Source organism: Montipora capricornis, chromosome 14 (assembly GCF_036669925.1).
Source record: "Montipora capricornis isolate CH-2021 chromosome 14, ASM3666992v2, whole genome shotgun sequence".
Taxonomy (NCBI): Eukaryota; Metazoa; Cnidaria; class Anthozoa; order Scleractinia; family Acroporidae; genus Montipora; species Montipora capricornis.
This window is the reverse complement of record NC_090896.1, coordinates 22,353,443-22,365,988: the sequence shown is the minus strand read 5'-3', so window position 1 is coordinate 22,365,988 and position 12,546 is coordinate 22,353,443. Positions and strand designations below refer to the sequence as shown.

Here is a 12,546-nt window from a genome sequence, read left to right as displayed (position 1 = left end):
TCAACTTACACGATGTACAATCTACTTTAAATTTAAGAAACAACCGTTTTAAACATGCAGAGAAGATTCAGAATAGGCGAGGCAGAGACTCGAACCCAGATTGATGGCTTCTCGTTACAGTTTTCGATATTCACTATGCTGGAGACAAACTCGATTTTTTTTTAAGAGTATTGACATAGTGGTGCCCATCAAAACAAGTGACAACTAACCGTTCTCAAAGTGGTTTTTAGACGTTAATACTGTGGATCAGCGCGGCTTTAGCTCAGAAACGCTATTTCTTGTTGAACTAAATCTCTAATTCTGCCTGGTTCATTCTTTTTACAGCGGTAAGCTTGTAATATTAAAATGGGGTATTGCGTCGTGTAATTGTTACAAAATGTGCAATGTCATGAGTGTTGACCGAGCGACATTTTGCTTTTGTTTTGTGCACCAACATGACCGTCTAATCACGTGAGTGCAAACCAAGAATAGGTACAACTTAAAATGCATTTGTTTATATCTATTCACCTGTTGTAAACAACAGCTTCCTGCGTGAAATTTTGCGTCTCTTGCAAAGTTATGGTTGGCAAATCTGGCTTTTATTTGACTATTTGACTTAAAAACCCAACATTAAGAGGCATAGCTGTGTTCTAAGATGACATAACAAATGTTCTTTGCAAACCAGAAGTTGTCCTTGTTACAAGGAAATGAAAACTATATTTGACGTTATCTGACGGATATTCCTGTGCTCGGTCTCGCGTCGTGACTGCCGCTGGTGATAAATTCACATTGAAATGGGTCGAGGGGAAAAGGCACATCGTTGGTTTTAGATGTAACTTTTGCAAATTGAAGGGAATAATTTGAGGCAAGGAGAAATTCAACGCACTGAGATTTCGGTAATTCATTTACGCCGTCGCATGTGATCTTTGAACATGAATCAGCGACTAATGGCGGAAAGTTCATGTTTCGTTGTGGAAAAATCATCTTTTTGAAAAAAAAAAGCAAATTGCCCCTTATCTGACAAATAGTAGTAACAACCTCCCGTTTTAATGTAAGCATCCGCGGTAAGCAGCCTCGAGATTGCCCAGTCTGCTTTTTCGTATCACGGAGATTGACTCCTTCCTTTACCAACCCCCCCCCCCCCCCCCCCCCATCCTCCCCCTCTGCCTTTGTAGGTCTTCCCCTTCCCCTCCCCCTCCCCAGCTTCCTTAAATGAATTCCACTTTGAGCTTGTTGTGCAATGTACATTATCCTTAACATTACACACACCAGCGAAAAGCGGACCACCAAGCCACCGGAATTTATTGTTTGACAACCCTGAATTTCATTTGCCGCAGCCTACAACAGCAGATGTGGGGTAGATTTCAAATTAATAATAGCTAGAAAATTCATGTAATTTGATATAGAGACTAAATTTTCAGCATTGTATTTAAGAAAAGGGAAGGATATTCATTAAAAGCGACTGGTTAGAATAAGAAATATCGTCTCTTGACAAATCCATGGCTCGCAGAAACTGGGCCTGACAAGAAAATATAAACGTACTGCTTTTAGTTCAATTTGTGGTGTGAAGAAAGTTCTCGTGATCAATGCAACGAGAAGTGTATAAAAGATTCGAAACTTGCCTTAGTTGTTGTGAACATGCTAATGGACATTCGATTTAAACACTTTCTTGGTGTCACTATCATGTTTTTATAAACTGTAGACTTAAATATACAGATGAAATTTCGTTTTTGAAATGACAAATAGAAGCCAAACCCTTCCATTGCGACAACACCATTGTCGGTAATTTTAATCGTTGCAGTATACAGGTGGCTTTGAAGCTTGGACCAAGCTTTGTGCGAGTGCATCCGAACTGACAATCGGAGTTTCATACGAGGCGCGATTCCGTGCTACACGGACTCGTCTCCTTTTCCGAGTGGGCCAAGATATGATTGAAATTTTCACCGATTTAAAGCCTTTTCAAATAATACGAAAAAGGCTCCGTTGGATCTGCGTGACTGTATTGAAAAGAAGCCATCTTTTAAACTTTCCTATGATGCAGAGCACACTATTGAAAAAAGGCCACACCGAATGAAAGAGTTAAGAAATTTTAACTTGGAACGAGTTTGATGGTAGTGTTCAAAATCACGGCGTATTGAATTCCTTGATTTTTATCTTTTCCATGCTAACTCTGATGTAAATGTTGCAGCGTAATTTCTTAAACTCTTCACGTTAAACTTCGGGTGCTTAATGCATTGTTCCTAAAATCTGTTTTTGGGCCTTTTTCTAGTTGACTAATACACTGAAGGCTTCACGGAGCTTTGAGTGGATAGAACAACAAAAGCCTCGGTAACCAAACTCAAACCATCGAAAACAGACACAATTTGATTGAAATTGATTACCTTCACGCTTATTTAGAATCCACACGTGTGTGTTTTGACTTGATCTGCAACATTTTACACCACGTGGAAGCATAATTGCCCTTTTCAAACAAGAGAAAAGTTCGATCTGGCTGTTCAGTATCTTTAAAAGGCGTAAATCGACTTTTTTAAAATCTTTTTTTGAGGTTTCTGCGCGTGCTAGATATTGTTTAAGTGAACAAAAGATCAACTTTCTAAAAGGAATTGCTACTCCTTTGGGAACATTTTTAATCTGTCAGTGATCCTTTAAGTGTTAATTTGTTTTATCGGCTTGATGCACTCTGCTGTTTTTATAGTACCTTTTCACAAAAGTTTGACTGTGTGATTTTTGTTTCGCGGCAAACATCTGGTCATTCTCTCAGAGTTTTTGCATTTTTTTCTGTGCTAACACTGTTCCCCCGAATAATTTGCTGAGCCATGCGAACGAATGTTGGCCTTCCATCAGGTTTTGACTGTAAACAGTGCTTCATCTGCTATACTGGAAACAGTCTAACTCAGTCATAATCTTCCCGCTGACTCAGACCATTGCCTTGGGCCAGGTAGTTGTCCAGTGTCACCTGCAGTGACGTTTAAAGAGTGCGTCCGAGTTTCGTCCAGAATTAAATTTTCTCGATGTCTCCCGCTGATTTGAACTTTGACTCGTGCCGCAACCATCTCCATGCATCCTCATCATTGTTTAGCCAGATCTAAGCCATTATAGAGAGGTCGCTTTTTTGAGGAAACTGTAAATAAAAGGCAGCTCTGGAAGCTGGTTCAAGTGAGCCGTCAGTCAGCTTTTCGGAGAAATGTGGGTAAATAAAGTTATACTTGATTACATCGATGCAAGCGACAATTGCGGATAATCCGCCCCTGTAGACATTTGACTACCAAATTGTGACTTGGAAGTGCTGACAATCCAATCTGATTCATTAAAACTCCTTTGTCTCATTGATTGCAAAAACGATAACAAACTTGCACTGGTTTAAGACGTAAAGAAAAGATGCGATTACAACAGAATTATCATTATCATACCGGCCAGCAAAACTGTTTTCCCCTGTAATCTCCCCTTTAAAAGAGGACATCGGCAAACTAATTTTCGAACAGTCTTTCACTCCCCTCAACTGTCGACATCTCCCGAACTGTGCCGAACACGGAAGTGGGAACCAACGACTTCGGAGACAACAGCATGCGAGATATGGTTTTATCAGAGTGGATGAAACCAGAGTTTTATCAGAGTGGATGTGAGTTTTTTGGTGGGGCTCAAGACTATGCTTTTCTTATATCATGAATTTCGTAATACCGGTGTTATTTACATCTAATAATAATTTCCTTGGTTATATTAAAACGATTTTTCCCTTTTGTTACCAAGGCACTCTTTGACTATTCTTATTTTCGTGGTCAGTGTACATATCCAAGCTTCGTTTGAAGCTTCTTGGTACCAGGTGGCACAATTCCCTTTTCAAGGGAGCAGTCTAAAGCGCTGATAATGAATAACGAAATTAAATAAAGGCACAGAAAGTGTTTTCTTTTATTGACGAACTGAAGACTTCACTATTTTTCCCCTTAAATAATTTTTTTGGTTACACGGGTCTAAAATAACTCGGAATGTAATTTCATTTCCCCTGTTCGACCGCAGTATCGTCTTGTTTTGCTAGGTTAACAAGTTTTCCAAGTTGTTTAATCTTACACAGTAACGGCACCCACCCCAGTCAGCAAATTAAAAAGGATCTTTGCAGAAACCGACGAAACTCGCCCTTCAACTATACACACATGCTAATTCTTCCTTCAATTGATTCCTTGCTATGATTTGATTTCTTTATTAAATCTCTTCAATTGCAAGAACGGCCATTCTGTTCTTTGTCGCAATACTCAGTTACTGCTCAGACTCATTTCGTAAGTTGCTAAGATACCGAGAAAAGAAAACCATTTCTATTGTTTAATAACCAAGCCACGTGTAATACTCAACGCGAATACACGAAACGCAAACTCTGTTGTCTAATAATGAATAGACTCAATCCTTGAGTAAAATTCCGCTTGGTTCTTCTGTTTTCATCATTAAAAACAAATCGTGAAAGCTAACATAACTCCCAAACTCGCTTTAGCCGCTTAGTTAATTCGATTTTATCAAATTCTTGACATCCATGCAGAGATTTGACAGGTACTACGGATATTGTTTTTAATGCGAATGATTTAATCAATGTGGAAAAGTTCGATTTATAGAATTGATGAATTAGCTGTCGCTCACAGTGGACATTTGAGACTTTCAGTTTTAATCCAGTATGTGTTACTATCGTGTGTGTCTCTACCCACGCGCGATTAAGAGCGAATCCGTTTCTCGTGCGTGATATCTTAAGTATTTTCCACGTGGTCTTCAGACAAAAGACCCCACTTAGGCGCCTAATTTAAGCGACTTCAGGCCTGAAATGCATTCATAATTTCTATTCACTGTATATTTCAAATGACCTGAAAAAAAATCGTCTCGAATTTCGGCGCGCGTTTTTCTATACAACGGCTCTACGTAATTCTGAATCGAGCCGCAAAAGGAATTATCATAACTAGCTTTGTTAACTCCTCGATAAGTGTTTAGGTCCTGTTTGTTTGCTTCCATTTTGAAGCTATGCAAGCTCAAAAGCCATATCATATCACCGCAACAGAAAAAAAACAAAAAACGCAGGTTACGAAAATTGTGTCGGTTTACTGACAACTGGTGAGCAACTCGATCGATAAGCAAAGTTAACCACAGTTAAGTGTGTTTGGAAACAACTTTATATAATTGATTCATTTATTATAGTAACATATTGACAAGAAACAGCTGTAAGCTCGCTCGATAAAGACACTTTACTCAATTAAAGCTGTTCGTTAAACTCTATAATACATCATTGCATGTTTAGTCCTCTCTTGTTGAATAGCAAAAACGAGTATGCAATTGAAAACTATCTACAATATCTTACAAATAAATGAATATGTAAGTGATTATTTCCTCTTAGTCGTGTGAAAAGTCTTGAAATCCTTTCAGATAGACATCCAGTTCAGAGCTTTTGATGCCGTAATGATCCTGTGGCTGTGGAAACGAATCAGACATCAAATTACTTACTTAAAACGGCGTATCAAATTATCAAGAGATGCGCAGTGTCTTTACCAAAATTACACAGAGCTTTTTCCTTCCAAAATAATTTCCAAACAATGTCAGTCATATTTTACCTGAAATTGCTCTAGTGCTTTTGGAACAACAATTGTAACAGCTTGATCGTGCATGAGTAAGTTTGTTGCTCCTGATATATTTGGCGCAATAGCCGTTGTTGTCATTTCGACTGGTGGAAGGTGTCCGGGAAACACTGCTGCAGGTTGGGAGCCTTTCAAATAACAACTCAGCATTGCTATATAGTCAATAGCCATTCGTAGTACCTCGATTTTAGATAGTTTTTGCGGATTCTGGTCCACACAAGGCACCTTCTTCCGTAAAAGTTCTAAAGCGTTGTTCAAAACATGCCGTCGCTTTCTTTCCCGTGCACTCGCCTTCAGTCTGCGACTTCGATCCAGCTGAGCCCACTTTCTGTATCTGGAGTTGTCGCCTGAGTTTACTTCCTTGGTTGTAGGTGCGATTTGCTCATTGATGTTGTTGTCTTCGCCAACTCCTTTTGTCATAATTTTGGTCAAAGTGTTGTACCTCACAGATGCTGTTTTGTCGCTCTTGCTGGTCTTTCAGCTATCGCTAGTTCACTGTCTATTGTGTGGGATGTAACACATCTTTCTTTACAGCACGCGTGCAGGGACTCTGTAATTACCATGACAAAAGCCATACACGCTTTTGGTTTTGCGCGTGCTCCGAACAGCCTCGTTTCTATCAAGCCGCTAATCTTGGCAATTTGTGGCTTTTTAATTTAAGCCTCTTTATTATAATTGTTTTTGAAACTTGTTCATGTAAAAGCTTTTTTCATTGTTATAATCAAGACACGCATGTCTTGCGTATCTCTTCAATATATCAAGTTTTCCCAAAACGCACAGAATCGGGACGACCAAGATCGATTTTGTTTGAAAAGAAACTTGTCGGGTTGTGTAAGTTTAATGTATATTTGGTTTGAAATATGGCACTTTTCCCACGTTCGATTTGTTTGCTGTCAAAAGGAATGATGACCAAGGGGGGTATTGACATGACACCGGGACGAACTCAGACCTCCATGAAATTTTTGCAGTCGTTTACATGGAACCGGGACGAAATAACATCTTTTGTATAATAAATGTATCGCTGACCCAAAGGCATACAGGCTGTCACCGGTCTGAGATTTGTTGTCATTTACATGAGACCGGTACGAGAGCTTCTCGTCTCGGTCCACTAATCGAGACGAAGTCAGACCACTCTGAGTTCATTGCCAGGCCGGTCTCATGTAAACGCAAAAGAAGAAATGTATAGAGGCCGGTACGAAGTCATGCCGGTCTGAGTTCGTTCCGATCTCATGTAAATACCCTCTAACTTTGAATACGTTTGCAGGAATTAAATTTAATCGTAGGTTAGAAACGATTTTCATCATGAATTTTTGTCAGTCAGTTTGTTTACCCAAAGCCGTTCATTCTCGGAAAGGCGTTCAAAGTTATGCTATGATTTCTTTCGATAGAAAACAAATTGAATGTAGGAAAAATGCCATTTATGATTAAGTATTTAACTTAAGGTGTAAAGAACAAGAGCACTCGTTGCAGAAAGGAGCTTGTATTCAGAAAATACGTTTAATATATAGTTTATGAAGTCTTAACCATTGCACTTTTTTAACGGTATGGTGGCAATCTTGAATTCTATTGTTTGAAATAGATATTATGGGATGTCCACCAAGACAACAGAAATCAAAGCAGCCGCGGAGTCGGCAGAATGGTATATTACAAAATCCACCTGACCTTAAATCGCTCCGACAAAAAAGGCTTCTTTTATGAATTTAACTAAGACGAAAACTATTACATGAAATCTTTGGGAAGGTAAGGATCATTTTTGAACCACGAGTTCTAGTCTACTATAAGTCAATAAATTCGACCCAAAAGAAGCGGCAACCTTATCGGTTATGGAAGCGAATGATAGTTTTTTGTAACACACTTTTGTAAGACGACCTTAGTGTTGTACAATTGCTTTCAAGCGGTTATGCAGTCGGTTTCGCGAGTGGCATGGCCACGGCCACTTACCTTACACCACCACGAGTTGTAAAATGATGATTTAGATTGAAACGGAGTATTTGACAAAACCGTCCAACAACAAACATATAATACTCGCGGACATTTTGTTCATTGCTCGTGTTTTTACTCACCCCTGCGGGGCTCAAAAAATACCACGCAACTCGCAAAACAACCGCGGGTATTATATGTTAAACAATCGAATAAGATGTATTATTGTTGTTCCTCCTAACAACTAGGATTGAGACTGCCGTATGAACATTCTATCCCAGGTGACTATTCCAAAACTCTACCCTACACTTGAATAATTTTTTTAGGAAATTAGTGAAGGGAAAATACCGTTTTGCGAATCCCTTTAATAACAGAGGTAACAATTTACGAATCCAGAGTGGATTCACTCTAAGGAAGGGCTAACGCTCGAAACTTCATCTTTTAGAATCTCTGTACGGTGGTCAATTTACATTATCAACTCCGTTGTTAAAAACCAAATTTTTGTATACTACTTCCCCACCGACGCAGCACCACAGTTTCTTTAGAAACTACCCCCTTCATTCTTTTGACAATATCTTAGCCTCTGTCTTAGCATTGAGACTGCCGTATTGTTAACCCTTATGGTTTTATTCGGGGTAGCCTATACTCTTTAAAATACCTGTAATGAAATTCCTAAGGTGCTAGTTTTTGTGAGTACAAATACAGCTTCTTGTTGTTGTTCTTATCATTCTAAAAGGTCAAAACGGCGAGGTACAACCTCTTAAGGTTCTTGTCAACCTTCAGGGGTGTCTTTCGGAAAATCTCTCTTGTTTACTTTGTTTTTAAAGGAACCCAAGGAAACTTTATACCACTGGAAAGCTAATAAAATGTAGTATTTGAAACTGCCTTCACGTTTTTATTTCAGATAGCGAGCGCAAGCACTCAAACGTGAAACTGACCTTGTCTGCTCCGCTGAATGAATAACCCTTGCGTTAACACGGACATCCAAACAAACTGCATTTTATCGCTCAAGAGATAATAAGCTAACAAAAAGTGTCAGGCTTTTTCAAAATTCTAAATAGTTTTTCCGTGGCGTCCAAGTGCGTGACGTGCATACGAAAAATTCTATTGGCCAGCTTTACAATGGATTTTCTCAAGAGCCAATTAGAATATGGAAAAATCCTTTTCCCCTCCCATCTCCAAGTTTCTTTTGCGCTCGCCCTATTCTCGCGCAGCCAGAAAAATGATTCGCTTTTCGAACGCTGGAATCACCTGTTACGCAGGCTGTATATATTTAAAAGTTCTCTTTCCCATTTTGGTTTTTGGATTTGGTGGGTGCAGGCCCATACTTCTTGCCGTCGCATGATCATGAAAAGCCCTATTCCTTGTAAAGTACTGCCTAAGATATTTCGGTACAAGAATAATAAAAGACTTAGAAACTAAAATCATCGCATTTGCGTGATTTTCTTCGATGGGCTAATTCTAACCAGCCAAGGATGCAAAGGGTATCTCTTAAGCTTTTCTTTCGAAGAATAATTCGAGCTGCACGATCTTGCCGACGCAGAAGCTCTTTACAAAATCAGTCCAAGATTTCACCCCATGCGACATTCCTATAGTCAAATAAGGGATGCAGGAGTGAAATATTTTGCAGAAGCTGGTCTGCCGTCTGACCATTACCCGGTCGTTTTCGACATCGACTTTTCTGGGGAACTTAAGGATTCAAATCATAAATTTTGTTTTGATTTCAAAAATGCAGATTTTGACTCACTGAACAAAGAACTGTCCTTGTTACCTCTCAGCTCTGGTGTTGAGAATGTCAAATCCCAGGAGGAGTTTAACGAGGCATGGAATCAATGGTGCAGTTTTGTTTTCACTGCCATAGATACACACATTCCCACAGTTTCACGACGAAGTTCAAATAAACCTCCTTGGATAAATATAGATCTCGCATCAGCAATCAGGAAGAAAAGAACGCTATGGAAACGAGTGAAGTTTTCGCAAAACCAACAACTCAAAGAAAAGTTTCGTAAAACAAGACAGAGCATCAAAAACTGGATCCGGCGAGATTGCAGAAAATAGTAAATGAGGCCTCATCTAATCCGAAGCGTTTTTGGTCTTATTACAGTTTTAGAAACAAAAGAAATCCAATCCCTGGCAAAGTTGATTATAGGGGAACCTCAATTACAGACGACCTGGTTCGCGCTGAAGCTTTCAATGATTGCTTTAAATCTATCTTCAAAGATCACGCTAATTGTTCTTTTCCCGACACGACCGCGATGTGCTCTTACATCCCTGATTTGCTAGAAGTGATTCAAGTTCCTTCTGAAGAAGTTGTATCTCTGCTTTCTCAACTTGACACATCAAAAGCTACTGGTCCAGACAAACTTCCTGCAATCATTCTGAAAAACTGTGCAATATCATTATCTTCGTCTTTGTCTGCCTTTATTAATTTCTCCTTAAAAACTGGCCTCTACCTATCAGAGTGGAAGGAAGCCAACATCCCTCCGGTCCATAAGAACGGACCACGGTATTAACGGTGTTAAATTACAGACCTATCTCGCTCCTACCGATCGTATCCAAGATCCAGGAAAAGTGTGTCGCTCGCAAACTTGTCCCTCACATTTCTGATATTCTCCATACTGCGCAGTGCGGCTTCCAAGCTGGGGTATCCTGTGCAAGTCAGCTTGTTGAGGTATTCCACGACATCGCTTCTGTCCTTGATAAAGGTAAAGAAACTGACATCATATATCTGGACTTCTCTAAAGCTTTCGATTCAGTTTGCCACGCAAGGCTGCTCTGTAAACTTAAAAACGTTAGAGTTAGTGGTCCTTTACTTCACTGGTTCAAAAATTACCTTACTGGTAGGAAGCAGCGGGTTGTTATAAATGGTTGTCATTCTTCGTGGGTGGAAGTAAAGTCTGGGGTCCCACAGGGTTCCATACTGGGACCCATACTTTTTCTCATCTACGTCAACGACTTGCCAGATGTAATACAGAACTCAAACTTAGCAATGTTTGCTGACGATTCCAAGTGTTTCAAAAGTGTTAACTCCGTAGAAGACTCGACTGACCTTCAAATAGACTTGGACAATCTGTGTGACTGGGCTACTCTAAACGAATTAGACTTTCAGCCGAAGAAATGTGTGAATCTTCGTATCTCACGAAAACTCTGTAGCTTTGACCGTGTCTACATCATCAACAGAATGGACCAATTAAAGTGCGTGTCATCCCAAAGAGATCTTGGAGTGGCAGTGACAAAAAACTTCAGTATCGTAGAACGACCATATTGAACAGATATCAGCAAAGGCTAACAAAATGCTTGGCTTCATAAAGAGAAACTGTTCCACAGACTTACCTAGTAACGCCCTTAAGGCTCTTTATTTAGCTCTAGTCAGATCCCACTTGGGGTATTGTAGTCAATTGTGGGCCCCTCAGTCTGTTAGTAGAAATATATTACTTATTGAATCCATTCAACGTAGGGCCACTAAATTTCTATGCAAATACCCGAACGCTAGCTACAAGGAGAGACTTGTGCTTTTGAATCTCTTACCACTAAATTATTGGTTGGAATACTTAGACTTAGTCTTTTTCTTTAAGTGTAAAAATGGCTTGCTTGCTGTTGATTTATGCAAATACGTTACATTTGCTACTGGTTCTACAAGGCGTGGCTCCTCTGGTTTAAATTTAAAGTATAACTGCATTCCAAGAACGTCTAGTTTTAGAGATACTTATTTCATACGTATAGTCAATACTTGGAATGCTTTACCCAATAATATCAAGGGCATTACCATTCTTAGTACTTTTAAAAGTAAGCTTAAGGCTTTCTTTTTAGAGAGGTTAAGGTTAGTCTTTGATCAGGATAACATAAGATCTTATAAGATTGCATGCCCAAAATGTCGTAGTATACGAACTTTAACTGTGTGCTCGTGTTAATTGACGTTTTTCACTCTACTCTAACTGTAACTGTTGTTTTTAATTAATGGCTTATGGGGTTGGTTAGGGACATATTTTCACTGGAGGTGGGTTGGGTGGCTTAACCTTGTAGGGGACTTCGTGTCCTTTTGTTCTGTCCACCTAGTATTGCACATTGCATACTGAATCTGTAAATAAATAAATAAATATCAACCGAATGCATAAATGGCGGCCACAAAAATATTCTTTTGGTTATGTGCTAATTAGACTCTATTTAGATCATTCTGCAGTACCCTATTTATCTCGAACGCACAAGCATTCGTGAAGTATAGAACAGTGTCATCCGCATACATATTTATATAGCAGTTTTCTATACACTGGGCAGGTCATTTATGTAGGTCTCAGCTCGGCCAGAAGACAGATCCTTTCCGAAGTGTACTCTTTGGGTTCGTGTCGTAAGATATTTCCGGAAACAATCTAGACTGCTACCTCTTACACCGGTGGTGTTCCAATTTGTTGAGAACTGAAACATTCATGGTCGACTAAGTCAAATGCTTTTTTCAGAATCAATGAACATTGCTCCAGTAAACGTTTGCCTATCCATGAAGTCTAAAAGACCATCGACGAGATAGACCACTGCAGTTTCGGTAGAGTTTTTCCAGCGGGAAACCTGACTGGTAGACTGACAGTAGGTCATGAACAGTTAAGAAAGACAGTGCGCTCGACTCCGGATCGAGTGGTCCGGGTTCGGGCCCCGGCCAGGAACATTGTGTTGTGTTCTTGTATTCACTGGAGCAAGATACTTTACTCTCACGGTGCCTCTCTCCACCCAGGTGTATAATGGGTACCGGCGAATTTAATGCTGGGGGTAACATTGCGATGGACTAGCATCCCATCCAGGGGGGAATAGAAATAGTCCTAGTCGCTTCATGCTAAAGAAACCGGGATAAGCTCCGGCCTAATGGGCCACTTGGCTCGTAAGCAGACTTTTTTATTCTTTCATCTTCCACTCAAATGGGATCACTCCCGTCGTAATAGTAAGATTTATCAGATACATGATCGGTTTTGCTATTACTGGTGCAGCTGTAGTGTTCCACAGAAATAAACTTTATTACACTAATGTAAATTACATTGAATAAACTAATCTAACCCAA

General features: G+C 39.7%; 2 protein-coding genes and 1 long non-coding RNA gene across 4 annotated transcripts in view; 1 reads left to right on the top strand and 2 right to left on the bottom strand.

The window, feature by feature from the left end:
- Positions 1-1,458, top strand: part of LOC138032517 (DNA-directed RNA polymerase III subunit RPC1-like) — a 66,167-nt gene extending 64,709 nt beyond the window's left edge. For both annotated transcript variants that reach the window (XM_068880217.1, XM_068880216.1), the window contains one exon: positions 1,248-1,458. In XM_068880217.1, the coding sequence (XP_068736318.1) occupies positions 1,248-1,340 (93 nt within the window). In that variant the 3' untranslated portion in view covers positions 1,341-1,458. The remainder of the gene's footprint in view (positions 1-1,247) is intronic.
- Positions 1,459-5,105: 3,647 nt separating this feature from the next.
- On the bottom strand, positions 5,106-6,117 carry LOC138032520 (neurogenic differentiation factor 1-like). The gene is made up of 2 exons (XM_068880220.1): positions 5,559-6,117; positions 5,106-5,418 (listed from the first exon to the last, which is right to left on the bottom strand). The coding sequence occupies exons 1-2, from the start codon at positions 6,000-6,002 to the stop codon at positions 5,341-5,343; spliced, it is 522 nt and encodes a 173-aa protein (XP_068736321.1). The 5' UTR covers positions 6,003-6,117; the 3' UTR covers positions 5,106-5,340.
- A 3,940-nt stretch (positions 6,118-10,057) lies between these two features.
- On the bottom strand, positions 10,058-11,581 carry LOC138032521 (uncharacterized). Its single transcript, XR_011128389.1, has 3 exons — positions 11,519-11,581; positions 10,836-10,916; positions 10,058-10,197 (listed from the first exon to the last, which is right to left on the bottom strand). It is a non-coding gene; the product is annotated as an uncharacterized lncRNA (long non-coding RNA).
- Positions 11,582-12,546: the final 965 nt, after the last annotated feature.